Source organism: Equus przewalskii, chromosome 1, assembly GCF_037783145.1.
Source record: "Equus przewalskii isolate Varuska chromosome 1, EquPr2, whole genome shotgun sequence".
Taxonomy (NCBI): domain Eukaryota; kingdom Metazoa; phylum Chordata; class Mammalia; order Perissodactyla; family Equidae; genus Equus; species Equus przewalskii.
The window spans coordinates 144,896,869-144,917,486 of record NC_091831.1 but is presented as its reverse complement, the minus strand read 5'-3'; the positions used below and the strand labels follow the sequence as shown (position 1 = coordinate 144,917,486).

Genomic DNA, 20,618 nt, shown 5'->3' with positions numbered 1-20,618 from the left:
GAAATAAGTTTAAGAAACTTAATTAACATACAAGTTATTAATTCTCCTTATATTATTTTGATAGCTTAGAAAGATTAATGATTAGGTTGAGCCGTATGAAATTGCCAATATTCACCCATATTTGACCCACAGAAATGGCAAATTCATGGTCTGATCTAACAGAATTATTTTTAGGAATGAATTAAAAGTTTAAAATCTTCACTTATCACTTCAAGAGCCACTTCCCCTCACTAATTTCTTAACTGAGCAGTCCTCTTTAGTTCAAGACCATACACAGCATATGGGTGCAGAGCTAGTACTGAGAAGAGTGGGAGACACTACAGGATACTAAGGTATCCTCATTTCAGCTCTTGCCACTTGGCCCTTGCAGCCCCACTGACAGCTTACCATTTCTACACCAAAGCACACATAACGTTTCGGGAGGAACCTACATCTAGAATTTGAGAGCCTATTCACTACCATACGATGTTGAGTGCATATGATTTTAAAACCTCAATATAAGATAATGTCCTTTCAGTTTTAAAATACTATGAAACAACATTGCATTGGATTTACTGCATTTTAAAGGAAAAATCACACCATTATTTTTTATTGCTCTTCCTTTAATTCATCCCCACAGTTACAATACCTGGCCAACTTATCTAAAATTTCATTCCTCATGTAGTTGCTGCAGCAAGTGTTGTGGTCAATAACATCAACAGTCAGAGGGGGCCACTTGTGCTGCTGAAGTGAAGAATCACTACTCTGGGTCTGAAATTCTCCAATCCACGTGACAATGTTTAACCAATCATGGCGAGCTGTGAGGTACCTCCAGAGGGCTTCAGGAGAACATGATTTGTATTCTATATTAAGAACAAATACATTTTAACAGCAATGAATTATGATTATTGACACAAAACTTAACACTAATTAGCTAAGTGAATAAGATAAATATTTATATACTATATGAATTATTCAGGGCCTCCGCTTCTTTTACTATTTTCCTCTTTTGTGTTGTTCATTTTACAATCAACGCTTCATCTGGAGGATGAGATTCTCATTACTACAGTGATTAAATAAAACTTGGGAATTAGCTGGGTGTTTCATTTATCTTTCAGCTCTCTTTTTCTCTTTTCCTTAATATAAATAAAACCTTTGGTTGTAATAGTAAACATGAATTTGACACCCTGTTAATTACCACTGTCTACCGTTGTTAGGTACTCCCCAGAGCCCTGATGTGATACAGGCCCTCAGTTAACCAAGAGGAAACTCAAAGACTGTTTGGATAAACAAAGAATGTCACTTTGAGGCTGGGATGAGAACTCTCAGTCTTGAAATCTCAATTCATTGAACCATGACTTCTCTCTTTCACTATCATATTATAAATCACTTACAAAAACCTTGAGATAAGAAAGGGGTCTTAATTCAACGACCTGCATTTTAAAGCGACTAACTATTTTTCCCCCAAAAGGAATGCTAAAATGGAGACACTCCAAAATATTCAAATACCAATACTTAATTTAATCCTCACTCAATATGCTGAGATTTCAGGCTCTCACACTTGCCTTCTGGACTTATCCTGGGGAGAAGGATGGATTCTTGTGTTATTCGATTCCACCACTGGGCCCAATTTAACACAATTCTATGATCCTGTCTGTTAAATTTATCTTTATGATCATGTTTCAGGAATGAGTCCAAAACAGATTTGTGCTTGAAAAAATCTTCTTCCTTTATCCAATATCTGAAACAGTGACATAAATTTTTTTTTCTAATTTTGGAGGAAAAAAGCATCATTTCTTTTTATCAGCTCAAGAACTTCTATTCTTTTGGAAAACATACAATTCAATATTCTCAATTTTGTATTTCTTATCTTAAAAATATATATCTGATCATGCAAATATTGAAATGACAGAAAATGGACGAGTCCCTTCTGGATGACGTAAGTTTTATTTTATAGGGAATGTAAGCTCAGTTCCATATGAGAACTCCATGCTCACTAACAGTTATAGACTAAACACTGTCCACAATGTTCTTCCCATATTATCAAAAGGGGGCTAATGAGACTACCTGGGAAAGGACTGGATCTGCACATTTTCTTGGAAATGTCCTGAATAAAACTTCTCAACTCGATGCACAAAGTCTATAGTTGTTTTTTCTTTTTCAGAAAAATAATTTTTTTCTTTTAAAATTTCAACCTTGAATAAAAAGTAATTAAATTAAAGCAGTGACCTCACAAAAATCAAGTACATCTGCAAAACAAATGTCATGAGATTAAATGCCATTTAAATATCGTATTTTGAATTTTTGAGGTAATATATATAGTCACACAAATTTTCCTTCATTATAAATGCAAAACGAGCCATTTAAAAAGACAAAAGAGTTGTACTTTTACTTACTGGATATTAGGAGAATAATAAAATAATTTACCTTCAAGTTTCACCAAGGTTTATCAGAAAATATAAACTACAGTCTCAGCTTTACCTACCAAAAAGTCCCGTATATTTTTATCAGTCGTATAGAAGCATATCTTGAGCAGCTGGTCTTTTACATCAAAGCCCTATAATAACACACAAAATTTTTTTAAACTTACATTTTGTGATGGACCTATTTTGAACATAAATATATGTTGGATACAGAGGCATTCTCTTATAGACATACATCCTATTAGAATCCCACAGCTTTTTTGTTCTTGTGAACATTCATTTTCTACATTTATCATACATATTTACTGCCTATCCCTAAAATCCCTAAACATTTTGCCAAAACAAAAGGCAGCACACAGAACAATTTAAGATAATGCCAGGCTACCATAGGACCAAAACTATACGAATGTGCTATGATGATTCACTTGAAAACAAAAGTTGATGCAAATAACAACCCTTGCATACTTTCACTCCTCTGCAGTTCCCGAAAGTCACCATGGGCAAGACCCCAATCTTGCAGATTAGGGCCAGCTCTCAGCTTAGTCCAGAAGCCCTGCCTCTAGGATATCCCCTTCTCAAACGAAATAAAACCACAGAGCATGAAGCAAAAGTATAATCCATTAGAAAGTTCAAATGGAGATGTAAGTGCTTGCATGAAAAATACAGAATTTCCCCCAACAAATAATGAGCTCCCGTGCATGCTGTGACATGTGTGAAGACTTCTGTGCAAAACACTGTCTCCTTCTAACCAAAGTGCCAAATCTAACAGACAGCAAATAATGGAAACTCTAATCAAGAATCTCTTCAAGAAAGTACTCAGTGCCAAAGAACATTTCTCATGTTGTCATTATTTCCTAATAAAAGCTACACAAATTTCTTAGTTTGTGACACAACTATGAATACAAATAAATTTTTATATCGACCAGAAATTACATTAAATACATAGAGATCTTCTGGTACCTTAGGGACTTTAAGATCAGACAATGGATTATGCCACTCACCATATTCTTCAAAAGTTCGGAGGCTTCCTTTATATTATTCTTTTTCAAACTGTCAAAGACCAAATCTAGGCCTATTCTAATCAGCTCCTCAAGTCTTTGAGCAGAATGACTGTTAATCCTAAAGAAAGTTTGTGCCTCTGGTATTTTGTTGTTTAAAACGGCATTGGTGATAACTTCCTAGGAAAAGTAAGAAAAACATTTGCTTTTTAAGCTCCTTTTTATTTCCTTTTATGATTATCAACATGGAACTTATACATTTATTGAGCACCTCCTAAGGGACTTTCACTGAAAATTTACTACTAGATTTGGGGCTTTTCACAGGGGATACGAAGTATGCAACACAGACCCCACTCTCCAGGAGCTTTTAGACGAGTAGAAGACACAGAAATAAAGAACTCATTATAGCACTCTATGATAAGGGTGATGAGAGAGGTAAGCCAGGATGCTAGAGAGGAGAGTCCAGAAGAGAAGCATCTAAGTAAGATGGATGACAAAAAGAAAAGGTTTCCTAGTGGAGATAACTGACGAGGCAAAAAGTTTTAAAGACAAGTAAGTGTTACATACATATATTGAGAAAAGAGGACAAGTGTTCCAACAAGACAGAACATTATGTGCAGAGGCATAATGGCAAGAAATGGCATCAAGTCTTCAGGGAACTCCAAATTACTCAGTGTAACTGAAGATAATCTGGAGAGAGTAGCAGATGAGACTTGAAAGAAAAACAGAGGTTCCATCATGAAGGGCATTGTGTGTGTGAGATAGATTTTACCCTGATACTTAGGCGGATCCACTGAAGGGTCTTAAATGCAAGAGGTGACATAATCAGATATCTATTCTAGGGAGAATATTCAGGAAGCAATGTGGAGAAGGGACTGAAAGGGATTCAAGTTCAAGATAGTGAGGCATTAGAAACTTACTGCAATAATCCAAGTAAGAAGAAATAAAGACCTAAACTCGAGCGAGAACAGAAAGGAGGCATTCTTAACCTGGGGCTTTAGAGGGATCTGTAAACCCCATTAATTCACGTGCAAAATTGTGTGTATGTGCACACGCACACATTCACAAGCATGTTTTTGGAGAGAGAATCCACAGCTTTCATCAAAGTGGACTGTAACCTCCTAAAAAATCAAAAATCAGTGATTTTGAGCAAAAAGAGCAGAGGCCATGAATAGAGACTTGGAGCACATTAAAGGGGGGAAACAGGAAGTGAAACCTGCGAAGGAGACTGGAAAAGGGAAGCCAAAAAAAGTAGAAGGAAAATCAAGAGACTTTTGGTTAGAGAATGAATAAGAAATACAAAAAAATGCAGTCATATCAGGTACTTCCCTAACCCTCTACCCCAAGAACAGCAGTACTATGAGCCTGGCAGCATCTCCACCATATTACTTTCATTCTCTATTGATTCTGATCATCTGGGTTAAGCTATTCTGGCCTTTGTCTTTCAGATGCCAATACTCTCCACATGGGTGGAGGGATTCTTCCAGTCCCTAGTCATAAAGAGGGTGGCACAGTTTGGTTGTATTAACTTCTACTATAACAAGAAAGGCAAGCAGATGAGCACAGAAAATGTAACTGGCAAAATATCGTAACTGGAATCTGAGATAGGACTCAAATCGAACATAGTTCCAAGCAATAATGTCATAAAATAAAAGTCTCCTAAGATTGAATCACCAGCAGCAATTCAATTTATTCAAAGGTCAGGCAGAATGCATAAGTACAAAGTGCCAGGCCCTAGCCATTGAGGGGGTATTGCCAAGGGAGTGCCACTTCATACAGTTTGAGGTTGGATGCTTGTCACTGGATCCAAGTGGGCAGATCTGGCATTAAGAGGGAGCCTATCTGTGTTCTGAATTAAATAAGCAAAGCTTGCAGACATAAATTTGAAGTCATGCTGAGAGGTCCCCAAACCTACAAAACCTAAAATCCTTGCCAAAGATTCTGAATCACAAGCGTATAGATTCTAAATTCTGTTTTTCCTATTGTTTTGTCAGCTCTCCCGAATTTAGCAAAGAAAAGAAGTGAAAATTACTCATATTTACCTCAACGCTGAGTTTCTCCCACATATGGCTCTCCTTTACTTTGGGGACATTTTCATTTGCATCATATTCATCTATGGCATCTGTTAGCTTCCAAGGAAACTTTATCATGAAGGTTCGAAGTTCATTAATGTAGCTGGTCAAAATGTTCACTCCCTTCTGTAGATGTTCATCTAGCTCTATGGAAAACACCAACGTGCCAATTTCATATATATACACACACATATATAAAAATATATGTGTGTGTATGTAGAGAAAGAATGAGTTGTTACAATCATAAAGAATTCTAGAAAATGCCAAAATTCAAATTCAGCATTTTCAAAATCTCAAACAAAAAATCTTAGCTTTTTCCTATTTACAAATAGCTCTGTGTTTTAATACAACTCTTTTTACAATGATTAGTCCTTTCTGCCAACTTTCCCAGTATTAGAACCCATTTCACCCACTCAATTGCACACTGACTTTACCTAACTTTAGCAAATGACACTCCAACAGCTTATGCTCTCTCATTAAATAGGACCACTTATATCTCTGTCCTGACACAGGAATGGGACAAATGCATCCCTCTTTGCTGTTATTCTTACCTTCATTGTGAATAAAAAGCTCCTTTATTTGTTTGTTAAGGAAAGACAGTGTAAGATTAAGCAACTGTTCTGAGAAGTGTTTGCTCTGGGTTTCAGAATCACTTTCTCTAATTGCTGAGCAAAGTAAATCCAATGCTGGTGTCAGCTCTTCCACATCTGAGAAAGAATCAAAGAAATTAACATAAAGAACACCAGGATACTCCCAATAAAATGAACATATAAAAAAATACCATGTTGCAATATTCTTAAACATAAAACAAGGACCAATATCTTATTTTCAAAAAGTTCACAAACTTTTATGAAGTCTTAATACTTGCAAACTTGAGTGATTCTACTTACTAGTAGTCATTACTTACTGGTATTTCTAGTAACTACCACTTTGCTGATCACCTACTATATCTTAAGTATTGTACTTGGTGTTTTACAAGTGCTGTCTAATTTATTCCTTTCAACAACCCGAGAGGTAGGTGGTATAGCACCCTTTCCATAGAGGAGAAAACTGAGGTTCAGAGGATAAACAACTTGTCTGAATTAATTTGGAAAGTAAGCGGCAGAGCCAAAATTTGAACTTAAGCCTGTATAATTTCAAAACCATTCTCTTAAACATGCAGGTAAAGGAAAGAGTGTGGGCCCGTGAATCCTCCATTTCCCAGCTGCAGGCCCTAATGAAGTGACTCCTGTTTATCTCACTATTGGCCCCAACTCCAGGACTGCATCTGTGACTGAGGATGACGGAAAACATGGGTTGTCCCCTGAAAGCGTAGGTAAAGGTATTCGTATGCTTCTTATTTCCAGACCCATCCCCTCCCTTTAGGGCAAAGCAGTAGAGTGAGGAGAGATCACTGACCACCAAACAGCAGAAGTGAACATTGACCATACAATCATTGATGGAGCCCCACTCAACACCACAAACCAGGCCTTTTCCTATAAATTCAAGCAGATTAAAAAAAATTGAAGGACTGACACCAGTAGCACAGTGGAATGAGCTCTTCCCTTAGACTCTCCCCTAAGATACAACGAAAGGGACACACATAAATCAACAGAGGACATTCACACAACACAACAGATGTCAAAGAGATCCACGCAACCATACGTCTGAAGGTGGAGGTGCTGGACCCCCTGGGAGGCAGTGCAAAGAGGTAAGGGGATCTCTTCTCCCTCCCACAATGGGAGCCATCTAGGTCACGGGACCATGTGCAGCTCTGAAAGGAGAGGAGTGAAAGGGCAGCCCTCCACAGGAATGCCTTCTCTCGGAGTTGCCTCCCAGCCCATGGGAAAGCTTCACGCTGAAGAGGCTAAGCAATTGCAAAGGCATCTTCACCAAGTCGAGCAGTCCAGGAGGGCAGACAGCGATTGTGGAGCTAGAGTACCCCTGGGATCGTGCACATGAAACAAAGAACCCCTCCCCCTGCCTGGTGCACCAGCTCAGCTGGTCAGCCAGAGCAAGGGACCCCCACCAGAGCATCTGTGCATACATATGTAAAGCAGTAGTAGTCAGCAGGCAAACACAGACGGGCCCTGTCAGCATAGCTTCCAAAGGACAGGCACAGCTGCCAGGGATCGTGGCAGGCTGACAATACACAACTCCTGCCCGACCCCAGAGGCAGCAGGTGGAATCTGCAACCAGATACTCCCCCTATGCAAAGACACAAATCCACCCTATCAAATAGTATGAAGAGGTATATTAACATTCCAGACCAGAAGGAAAATGACAAGCACCCAGAAATCAACCCTGAAGGCACAGAAATTTACAATCTAAATGACAGAAAATTCAAAATAGCTATCATAAAAAAACTCAATGAGCTACAAGAAAATAAAGATACACTGTTCAACGAAATCAGGAACAAGGGGCTGGCCTTGTGGCTGAGTGGTTAAGTTCATGTGCTCCGCTGCAGGTGGCCCAGTGTTTCATTGGTTCGAATCCTGGGTGCAGACATGGCACTGCTCATCAAACCACACTGAGGCAGTGTCCTACATGCCACAACTAGAAGGACCCACACAAAGAATATACAACTATGTACTGGGGGGCTTTGGGGAGAAAAAGGAAACAAAAAAGAAATCGGGAACAAAATTAATGAACAGAGGGAATTCTTCACAAAAGAGATTGAAACGATAAAGAAAAACCAATCAGAAATGTTGGAGACGAAAAACACAATGGATGAGATGAAGAAAAATCTGGAGTCCTTAAATAACAGAGCTGATATTATGGAGGACAGAATTAGCAATTTAGACAACAGAAATACAGAAATGACTCAGATGGAGGAGGAGAGAGAACTAAGACTAAAAAGAAATGAAGAAATTCTCCAAGAAATATCCAACTCAATTAGGAAATGCAACATAAGGATTATAGGTATTCCAGAGGGAGAAGAGTGGGAGAAAGGAGCAGAGAGTTTGTTCAAAGAAATAATAGTTGAAAACTTCCCAAACCTGGGGAAGAAGCTGGAATTATAAGTAAATGAAGCCAATGGAAATCCTAGTTACATCAATGTAAAAAGACCTTTTCTCCAAGGCATATATTAGTAAAATTGGCAAAAATCAATGACAAAGAAAAAATATTAAGGGCAGCAAGGCAGAAGAAAATAACCTACAAAGGAACCCCTATCAGGCTTTCAGCAGATTTCTCAGCAGAATCCTAACAGACTAGGAGAGAAGGGAATGATATATTCAAAATTCTGAAAGACAAAAACTTTCAGCCAACAGTACTGTATCCAGCAAAAATATCTTTCAGATATGATGGAGAAATAAAAACTTTCCCAAATAAACAAAAGCTGAGGCAGTTCATTGCCACAAGACCCTCCCCTATGAGAAATGCTGGAGAAGGCCCTCATACCTGAAAAAAAAAAAGGGTTTACATAGCCTTGAGCAAGGAGATAAACAGGCAAACAAAATCAGGAAATTGCAGCTGTCTATCAGAACAAGTTAGCTAACAATTATAACATCAAAAACAACTATAATCACTTCATTTTAACCACAAACTCACAACACAAAACAGAATAAGTTGTGACAACAATAAGTTAGATGGGGAAGAGGATAGGACTGGAACTTGCTTAGACTAAGGAAATAAGAGGCTATCAGAAAATGGACTATCTCATTTACGAGATCTTTTATACAAATCTGATGGTAACCGTTAAACAAAAAATTAGAACAGAGACACAAATGATAAATAAAGAGAAAACTGAGAAAACCATCATAGAGAAACACCAAACTGAACTGGAAGTTGGAAATACACAGATGAGAAACAAGGAAAATACAGAACAACCAGAAAAAAAGTGATAAAATGGCAGTATTAAGCTCTCATATATCAATAATCACTCTAAATGTAAATGGATAGAATTCACCAATCAAAAGACACAGAGTGGCGGGATGGATTAAAAAACAAGACCCAACAATATGCTGCCTCCAGGAAACACATCTTAGCTTTAAAGAGAAACACAGGCTCTGAGTGAAGGGATGGAAGACAATACTCCAAGCTAATGACACACAAAAGAAAGCAGGTGTTGGGGCTAGCCCTGTGGCATAGCAGTTAAGTTTGATGCACTCCACTTCAGCGGCTCAAGTTCACAGGTTCAGATCCTGGATGTGGACCTAAACCACTCGTCAGCCATGCTGTGGCAGCAACCCACATATAAAGTAGAGGAAGACTGGCACAGATGTTAGCTCAGGGCTAATCTTCCACAGGCAAAAAACAACAACAACAACAACAACAGACAAAAAGCAGGTGTTGCTATACTTATATCAGACAAAGCAGACTTCAAGATAAAAAAGGCAATGAGACTTAAAGAGAGGCAGTATATAATGATAAAAGGGACACTCCACCAAGAGGACACAACACTTATAAATATATATATGCACCCAAAACAGGAGCACCAAAGTACATAAAGCAACTAATAACAGACCTAAAAAGAGATAGTAACAGCAACACGGTAATAGTAGTGGACCTTAACACCCCTCTTACATCAAGGGATAAATCATCCAGAGAGAAAGCTAACAAGGAAACAATGGAATTAAGTGAAAAACTAGACCAGATGGACTTAATAGTTACATACATCCAAAAACAGCAGAATACATATTCTTCTCAAGTACTCATGGAACATTCTCAAAGACAGACCATATGTTGGGAAACAAGGCAAGTCTCAACAAATTTAAGAAGACTGAAATCATATCAAGCATCTGTTCTGACCATAATGCTATGAAACTAGAAATCAACTACAAGAAAAAAGCTGGGAAAGTCACAAATATGTGGAGACTAAACAACATGCTACTGAACAACCAATGGATCATTGAAGAAATTAAAGGAGAAATAAAAAAAATACCTGGAGAGAAATGAAAATGAAAATACACCATACCAACTCATATGGGATGCAGCAAAAGCAGTCCTAAATGGGAAATTCACAGCAATACAGGCCCACCTTAACAAACAAGAAAAATCTCAAATAAGCAATCTTATACTACACCTACCAGAACAAGAAAAAGAACAACAAAAAAAGCCCAGAGTCAGCAGAAGGATAAAATCAGTCAGCTCTGATAAAAATCAGAGTAGAAATAAATGAAAGAGAAACCAAGAAAACACTAAGAAAAAAAGAGACAAGGCTCAAAATAATAAAATTAGAAATGAAAGAGGAGAAATTACAATGGATACCACAGTAATTCAAAGGATTATAAGAAAATACTATGAAAAACTATATGCCCACAAATTGGACAATCTACAAGAAATGGATAAATTCTCAGACTCATACAACCTCCCAAAACTGAATCAAGAAGAAATAAAGAATCTGAATAGACCAATCACGTAAAGAGACTGAAACAGTAATCAAAAACCTTCCCAAAAATAAAAGTCCAGAACCAGATGGCTTCTCTGGAGAATTCTACCAAACATTCAAAGAAGATTTAATACCCATCCTTCTCAAACTATTCCCCCAAATTGAGGAAGATGTAACAGTTCCTAACACATTCTATAAGGCCAGCATCACCCTGATCCCAAAGCCAAACAAGGACAACACAAAGAAGAAAAATTACAGGCCAATATTGCTGATGAAAATAGAGGTAAAATTCCTCAACGAAATATTGGCAAATTGAATACAGCAATACATTAAAAGGATCATACGCCATGATCAAGTGGGATTTATACCAGGGACACAGGGATGGTTCAATATCTGCAAATCAATCAATGTAATACACCACATTAACAAAATGAGGAATAAAAACCACGTGATCATCTCAATAGACGCAGAGGAAGTATTTGACAAGATCCAACATCCATTTATGTTAAAAATTCTCAATAAAATGGGTATAAAAGGAAAGTATCTCAACATAATAAAGGCCACATATGACAAACCAACAGCCAACGTCATACTCAACAGGGAAAAACTGAAAGCCATCCCTCCGAGAACAAGATAAGGGTGCCCACTCTCAGCACTCTTATTCAACATAGTACTGGAGGTTTTGGTAAGAGCAATTAGACAAGAAAAAGAAATAAAAGGTATCCAAATTGGCACTGAACTCTTATGTTTGCAGACAACATGATTTTATATATAGAAAATCCTAAAGAATCCATCAGAAAACTACAGTAAAGGTGCAGGGTACAAAATCAACTTACAAAAATCAGTGCATTTCTATACTCTAATGATGAACTAACAGAGAAAACCCAAGAATACAATCCCACTTACAACTGCAACAAAAAGAATAAAATATTTAGGAATAAATTTAACCAAGGAGGTAAAAGACCTATACAATGAAAACTATAAGACATTATTGAAAGAAATCGATGATGACATAAAGAAATGGAAAGATATTCCATACACATGGATTGGAAGAATAAACATAGTTAAAACATCCATACTACCTAAAGCAATCTACAGAATCAATGCAATCCTCAATCAGAATCCCAATGACATTCTTCACAGAAATAGAAAAAAGAATCCTAGAATTCATATGGGGAAACAAAAGATCCCAAACAGCTACAGTAATCCTGAGAAAAAACAACAAAGCTGGAGGCATCACAATTCCTGACTTCAAAATATACTACAAAGCTATAGTGATCAAAACAGCACAGTACTGGTACAAAAATAGACAAACAGATCAATGGAACAGAATTGAAAGCCCAGAAATAAAACCACACATCTATGGACAGCTAATTTTTGACAAAGGAGCTAAGAACACACAATGGAGAAAGGAAAGTCTCTTCAATAAATTGTGCTGGGAAAACTGAACAGCCACATGCAAGAATCTTTCGCCATACACAAAAATTAACTCAAAATGGATTAAGTAACTCAAAATGGATTAAACACCTGAAGGTAAGACGTGAAACCATAAAACTCCTAGAAGAATATTTAGGCAGTCCTTTGACATTGGTCTTAGAAGGATCTTTTTGAATACCATGTCTACTCAGGCAAGACAAACAAAAGAAAAAATAAACAAGTGGGACTTCATCAGACTAAACAGCTTCTGTAAGGCAATGGAAACTATGAACAAAACAAAAAGACAACTCACCAATTGGGAGGAAATATTTGCAAATCATATATCTGACAAGGAGTTAATCTCCAAAATATATAAAGAACTCATATAACTCAACAACAAAAACACAACCCAAACAAAAAATGGGGAGAGGATATGAACAGACATTTCCCCAAAGAAGATATACAGATGGGCCAAGAGACACATGAAAAGACATCCAAACCACTAATCACTGGGGAAATGGAAATCAAAACTACAATGAGATAACACCTTACACCTGTTGGAATGGCTATAGTTGGAGAGGATGTGGAGAAAAGGAAGCCCTCATATGCTGCTGGTGGGAATGTAAACTGGTGCACCCACTATGGAAAACAGTGTGGAGATTTCTCAAAAACTTAAAAATAGAAATAACCAAATGGCCCAGCTATACCTCTACTGGGTATTTATCCAAAGAACTTGAAATCAAGAATTCAAAGGGACTTACACACTTCTATGTTCATTGCAGCATTATTTACAACAGCCAAAACATGGAAGCAACCGAAGTGCCCATCTACAGATGACTGGATAAAGAAGATGTACACACACACACACACACACACACACACACAAATGGAATACTACTCAGCCATAAAAAAAGACAAAATCATCCTCTTTGCAACAACATGGATGGACCTTGAAGGTATTATGTTAAGTGAAATAAGCCAGACAGAGAAAGACAAACACCACATGATTTCACTCATATGTGGAACATAAACACAGGGACAAAGAGAACAGATAAGTGGTTACCAGAGGGGAAGGGGGCTGGTAGTTGGGCATAAAGGGTAAAGGGGCACATATATATGGTGACTTATAAGTAATAATGTACAACCAAAATTTCACAATGTTATAACTATTATGACCTCAATAAAAAAATGGAGCATAAAAAGAGTTAGCAATTCAATAGAGAGGAGAGCAAACTGTGCATTCAACACCAAAGAGAACGTTTTTAAAAAGCAAATTTCTAATCCACATTCTTGATACCTAATCCCTTAATCTCAAATTCCTGTGCCAGAAGCACAATAAGCCAATCACAGAGACATCAGCACTTGGAGATGGAGAAAGGTTTATTTGAATTGGCCAAAATGAGAAGGCAGGAGAACAGGTTCTCTTGAACCTATTGGGCACATGAACTTGAGATTAAGAGGTTTGGTATCAATTTTGGTGAGCCACCCAAGAGTCTCGTGCCCATGGCTGGACGGCCTCAGTGAGAGTTTCAGTGGTCAGTGGTCCCCAGCAGCTGCCCAGGCATCTTTGCCCTGCAGACTTCCCCTGCCACTCCCCGCTTCCCACTGGCGTCAGCTGCCATCAGTGCAATGCTCACCTGGAGTGGAGAAGTGCACTAGACCTCAGTCTACTTTCAGTTTTGCATTTGCCAGGTGAGTCACCATGACACACACGGTCATGAATCCTCTGTCTCTCCACTTGTATTTTGTGTGATTGAAAAAGGAGGACCCTCATTTGGGAGAGATCTAGGGGATTCTTGGACTTCATCATCTGTTTTCGTCCTGCAGGAGATGGATTTTGTCTTTGTGTGGGTATGTTCATCTTGTGTGTGAGTCAACTACAGGGAACGCTAATTTGATCCCTGAATGAAGCTCCCTCGGATGCATACTCCAAAACTGGATTGCTTTAGTTATGAGCATATGAAATGTAAAAAGATGATTTTCCTTTGTAATGTTGCCTGGCCACAACACGCCTTAGGTTCTGGAGAAAAGTGGCCTGTTAATGGATCTGTAAGTCATGTTACCATCTTGCAACTGGAGTCATTCTGTAACAGAGAAGGGAAATGGGAGGAAATCCCACATGTGCAGGCTTTTATGTCATTGCACCAAAATGAGCTGACACAAAGGAGGTGTAATTTGATGGTTCAAAGGGCTGAGAAGCCCCAACCAGTTCTGCTGGACTCCAAGGGCATGATGGAGGGTAATGAAATTTTGATCACTGCTTTAAATCCTCCCACAGCATCCCCAGCTCCCCTGCCAGCCCCTGCGCCACCTCCTTTTCAGCTGGCACCCCCTCCACCAGTTTCCACTCCACAACTGGTGAACCCCTCGCCCATGACAACCTCCAACCCACCCCCCATATGGGGAGCAGGGCACAGGAGCCAAACAATCCCCAGTAGTTGAGGGAAGCCAGGATATGGTCTGTCTTTCCTATCCCTGGTAAGGTATGCAATTTGGCCAGGGAGCAAGGGCTCCACCAGCACAGCAGTTTCCATTCTGTCAGTTCTCAATCAGGGGATGAAAGCTGATGGCCAACTGGCAGGCATGATATGGGTGCAGTCCTCTTTTTCTACTTTGGTTTTTTTTAACTGGAAGAATAATAATTCATCCTATAGGGAGGACCCCAATTGTATGACTGAGTTATTTTCCTCCATCTTTCAACATACCATCCCACTTGGGCTGACATCCAAGCCTCAATGAGTATTTTACTCATGGCCAAGGAACATGGTATGGTTACTGAAAAGGCACTGGAGGAAGCCCACTGGCTCTATCTCCAGGATAGGAACAATCGGCCTGATTCTACCAGGGCCATCCCCATAGTTGAACCAAACTGGCATACAAATGAGGGGGGAATGCCTCACCTAGGACACTACAGGGATTGTATTCTGGAAGGATTAAGAAAAGAAGAATGCCCACCCCTGGGGAAAGATCAGTGCGCATCCTGCAAGAAAGAAGAACACTGGAAGAAGGATTATCCCAAGTTGCAGAAGATGGCAAAAGAAGGTAAGACTCCCTCAACCCAGATGGTGGAAATAGAGTGGGGAGATAGAGATGGAGAATGAAGAGGTCCAGGGGCTCTGCTTAAACTGGAGCAACCTATCGTTATATCCCCACAGAAGCTCCAAATTCAAATGACAGTGGGGAACAAGTTAAGTAACTTTCTCATGGATACGGGGGCTACCTACTCTGTTGTTAACACACGTTTATCCCCCAACTCAAAGGAAACTGTAGTTGTCACCAGGGTGTCAGGAGAGGCAATGACCTGCCCCCTCCCTCTTTTTTTTTCCTACAACCCTTGGACTGTCACCTTGGAAACACAAACCTGAGACACAGCTTCCTATACATGCCTGAATGCCCTGTTTCTCTTCTGGGTTGAGATTTGCTTGCCAGGCTAAAGGCTCAAGTCATTTTTCCCCCGGACGCTTAGAAGTAGAGGTGCCACCAGAGCATGCCTGTACCTTTCAGATGCTACTGTTGCAGCCCAATGATGGATCTCAATCTGACATGCCTGAGAAGTCCTGGATAGGGACGGGCTGAAGCTTTCCCTTGCAGAACTGGGAGGGCTGCCAAAACCAAGGCTTTGCTAAAGGAGATCATTCCCAGGTGCAGACTCTCACTGTCAATCCAGAGTGACAACAGAACCACATTCATCTCCCAGATAACCCAGAAGGTATCAAGAGCCTTGGGGATCACTTGGAAACTCCATGCCTTATGGCAGCCCCAGCTGACGGGAAAGACTGAAAAGATGTGCCACACTTTAAGGAGGACAGTTGTCAAAATTTGTTGGGAAACTAATTTAACCTGAGCAAGATGCCCTCTGCCCTACTGAGGATCCATGTAGCCCCAGTAAGTAGGCTTCAATTGAGTTCCTTTGAAATGATGTACGGGAGACCATTCTCGGCTTCATCAACAGGGGGAGATTGTGTACAACAGAGGGAAACAGCAATCAGGCAGCATTTGAAATTTTTTAATGAAATTCTGACTTCCGTTCACGAGTTTGCCTCTCATAGGCCCCCATTCCTGTGACTTTTCCACTCTACCACAACAAGGCAGGTGACTAGGTTCTCCTTAAGTCTTGGAAGGAGCATTGACCAGAGGACCAACTAGTCCCCAAGTGAACTGGTCCTTATGAAGTCCTCCTAAGCGCCCATTCATCAGTCAAACTGGCTGGAATCAAGCAGTGGATACATCACACACGAGTGAAGCTCACTGCCCCACAACCAGAGCACTCAGAAGCTGAAAAGGGAAAAACTGGTCTTGTGAGCCACTGAAAGACCTTATGCTGCTGTTCTGGGGTAAGACAGCCAACACCAATCAGTCAGATAGTAAAATGAATTGGGTTCTTCACTAGTGCGAACTTCAGGAATTCTAACTAATGAAACTGCTTTTGCTATCGCAGCCCAACAAAGGGCTTTAGATCTTCTGGCTAGAGTGGTTTTGCATAATCATATGGCCCTTGACTACTTGCTGGCAAACAAGACAGGGTATGCGTGGTTGTTAATTCTCTGCACTGCGGTTACATCAACACCTTGGGAGAAGTAGAAAAACACTTAGATAAAATCCCAGAATAAGCCCCCTGGTTACAAGTCCAGGCTGATAGGCCAGAGATAAGTGATTGGAGTTTCAATGATTGGCTTATTGCACACCAGGCACATGAATTTGAGATTAAGAGGTTCGGTATCATTCTCAGTGAGAACTAACACTACATCGATGGAAAAGCAGGTTGTCATTTTCTCCACAAAACTAGAGTACAAATTGGCAAAACCTTTCTGAAGGAGAATTTATCAAAGCATTTGAGAATATAAATTGTGTATCTCTTTGATGTGGAAATTCCACATCTAAAAGTTTATCTCAAGTAAATAATTGTACATATGTGAAATTATACACACACATACACACACACAGCATTTATAGCACACTGCCGGTAACAGCAAAATGGGAATCAGTCTACATGTCTAATAGAAGTTTTGTTGATAATAAATAAATTATGCTACAGTCCATATAATGAAAGTCTATGCCATCATAAATAATAAGTATATCTATTATTAACAGGAAAGATGTCTATATTATCAAGTGAAAAAAAATTATAAAACTGTATGTACAGGGAAAAAACTTTATTACCCTACCCCTTTGAGGAGAGGATTTGTATGGCTACCTGGTCCAAAAATAAAAGCTAGGTTCCCTGTTTATTAAAAAGGAAAGCCAAAATCTTGAAAAGTGTTGGTAATGTAGCAAAAAAGCAGAAGAGTCAGGCTGAAAATTCTTATACCAAGTCTCAATCCATAACTCAGCCAGCCACATTGTCAGTACAAGTCTCAAGGGTGGGCAATTTTGAATGAAAATCATTCTCTTTTATTCTCTTTTGAATAAAAATCTCTTAAATTTGAAAGATCATCTCCTCCTTGCATATAAAAATACAAAGCACAGTACAGGATATGAACAATAAACACCACACTTAGAATGAGAACATTTATAGGCTCTCACAACTCTCTCAAGTTTCCACAAAATATATAAAATCTCATGACTGACTGAGTTTTGGCAAGTAAATAAGTCATCAGAAAACACAACAATAATTTGAAAGTGATTAAAAAGATAAAAATCATAAATACAACAATACATACATCATAAATACACAAACATTTTTATTCTACTTACTTCTTAAATACAAATGGGATGGAAAGTGGTCAAGCTGATCAGCTACAGAAGATTTTGAGGATGGATTCAAAAGATTTTCCTTGCTCTTCAAAAAGAAATCTACTGTGTCCAGCTGACGATTTTCTATGCCAGCCTGAAATGGGAGAAAATCAAGGAAAAAATTACAATAGGAAAAAAATCAGGATACAGATTTAAAAACAAAAAACTTTAGAACTTAACGTGCGAGACTGAAGGAGACACAAGGCTGTCTTTATCTTGCAGGAGGACCTGGGTGGTAGGGAGTATTCTGACAATGACTAATCATGCGATCTGGGGCAAGTCTCTGCAACCCTTCTGAACACCAGTCTCTGCTTCAGTAGAAAACAGGAGGTTAGCATGGAAAACTTGCAGCTCTACTGCTTTGTAATTCTAGAACTATACAAAGCTAGGAACTTGGGAATGACCCTTACAGTGAAGTTATAGTTCATGTGAATTATAAGGTTAAAGCAATGTGATATAAAGTTAACTGAAAAGCAGGCTAAAAGCACAAGTGACAAGGAAAAAAAAAAAAGGTAAATTGACTTCATCAAAATTAAAGACTTTTGTGTTTCAAAGGACACCACTGAGAAGGTGAAATGAGAACCCACAGAATAAGAGAAAATATTTAAAAATCATATATCTCATGAGGGTCTAGTATCCAGAATACATACTTAGAACTCAACAGTAAAGACAAATAACTCAATTTAAAAATGGACAAAGGATTTAAATAGACATTTCTCGGGGCCGGCTCGGTGGCATAGCAGTTAAGTTTGTGTGCTCCACTTTGGTGGCCTGGGTTTCACCAGTTTGGATCCCTGGTGTGGACCTACGCATCGCTCATCAAGCCATGCTGTGGCAGTTGTCCCACATATAAAATAGAGGAAGATTGGCACAGATGTTAGCTCAGGGCCAATCTTCCTCACCAAAAATAAATAAATAAATAAAGAGACATTTCTCCAAAGAGATATACAAATAGCCTATAATAAAAAAGGTGGACAATAGCAAGTCGGTAGGATGTGGAGCTATTGGGACCTTCATACATTGCTGGTGGGAATATAAAACAGTGTAGCTGCTGTGGAAAACAGCTTGGTGGTTCTTCAAAAAGTCAAATGATCCAGTAATTCCATGGCTAGGTATATACCCAAGAGAAATGAAAACATATGGTGACATGAAAACTTGCACATCACTGCTTATAGCAGAATTATTCATAACAGTCAAAAAGTGGAAACAACCAGGGCTGGCCCCATGGCCGAGTGGTTAAGTTTGTGCACTCTGCTGCAGGCAGCCCAGTGTTTTGTTGGTTCAAATCCTGGGCACGGACATGGCACTGTTCATCAAGCCACGCTGATGCAGCGTCCCACATGCCACAACTAGAAGGACCCACAACGAAGAATATACAACTATGTACCGGGGGGCTTTGGGGAGAAAAAGGATAAAATAAAATCTTTAAAAAAAAAAAGTGGAAACAACCCAAATATCCATCAACTGACGAGTAGAGAAAACAAAATGTGGTATATCTGTACAATGGAATATTATTCAGCCATAAAAAGGAATGAAGTACTGATACATGCTACAACAAGGATGAGCATTGAAAACATGCTAAGTGAAAGAAGCCAGTCACAAAAGGCCACATATTTTACAATTCTATTTATATGAAATATCCAGAATAAGCAAATCCAGAGACAGAAAGCAGATTAGTTTTGGGGACTTAAGGGCCGAGAAGAATAGGAAGGGACTACTAATGGGTACAGAGTTTCTTTCTGGAGTGATAAAAACATTCTAGAATTAGACAGTGATGATGGTTGTACAACTCCGAATATAGTAACTAAAACCCATTGAATTGTACACTTTAGATGGGTGAATTTTACGGTACGTGAACTATATCTCAGTAAAGCTATCATTAAAAAAACAAACTGGCACATGACATTAACTTCCAGTTTTTGACCTTTCCGGGGCTGTGTGGTATAGTAGAAAGTGCTCTCACTTTGATGCTAGCTCCTTTCTCCAACCATTTCGAGCCTAAGGTTTTTCACCTACAAAATGAAATGAATAAAAACTACCTAATTCATCTCATGTGGTTATTTTAGGATGAAATCAGATAATGCATACAAAGGAGTGTTTGTGAACTTCATATAAAATGCCATATAAATTCAGGTTATGTTGCTTCTATAGCTGGATTATGAGGCAGTAATAAAAGACCCTTCCTAGTCAAGCTTTCCATAGCTTGCTTTCACTTTATTTAGTCTCATCAGCTTATTGTGGCCTCCATTTCTTGTAATTCTCTTTCTTAAAGTGTTTATTATAATCTTGTATCTTTTAAAGCCAAAAAGGGTAAACTGCTAAGCAGAGTTAGGATAATGAACTGGCCAGAACTAAGCAACTGGATGGGTAAAGACTATAGTTCTTTTTGCTGTTAGGTTAAATGAATTCTCCCAAATCTTCAGTCAAATAAGAGCACATGAGAGAAACAAGCAAAGCTCTAAAAGCTCTACAGGCATTTAGTTCTGTTACCTCTAGTGCATGTATGGGGATTGAGCACCTCCCCCAACCATTGAGATGGCAGAGAGAGTCCACAGTGCTGGCACTTCCATGGATCATTAGTCTATTTAAAAACTCCTCTTGAGTCAAACCAAACAAAATCAGGGAAAGTCCACTTTCTATAGGAAAAATAAAAGTTGGCTTTAATAAATTATCAGGACTTACGTTT

General features: G+C 38.9%; 1 protein-coding gene across 7 annotated transcripts in view; it reads right to left on the bottom strand.

Annotated features, from left to right (window-relative positions):
• Positions 1-20,618, bottom strand: part of SPG11 (SPG11 vesicle trafficking associated, spatacsin) — a 77,649-nt gene that overhangs the window by 45,241 nt on the left and 11,790 nt on the right. For all 7 annotated transcript variants that reach the window (XR_011528851.1, XR_011528853.1, XR_011528854.1 and 4 more), the window contains 9 exons: positions 20,423-20,568; positions 17,894-18,026; positions 6,024-6,179; positions 5,443-5,618; positions 3,404-3,580; positions 2,465-2,536; positions 2,047-2,174; positions 1,545-1,720; positions 629-842 (listed from right to left, as the gene is read on the bottom strand). Coding sequence is in view for 4 of the 7 variants with exons in the window: in XM_070581695.1 (XP_070437796.1) it covers positions 629-842; positions 1,545-1,720; positions 2,047-2,174; positions 2,465-2,536; positions 3,404-3,580; positions 5,443-5,618; positions 6,024-6,179; positions 17,894-18,026; positions 20,423-20,568 (1,378 nt within the window). In the remaining 3 variants the exon portion in view is untranslated. The remainder of the gene's footprint in view (positions 1-628; positions 843-1,544; positions 1,721-2,046; positions 2,175-2,464; positions 2,537-3,403; positions 3,581-5,442; positions 5,619-6,023; positions 6,180-17,893; positions 18,027-20,422; positions 20,569-20,618) is intronic.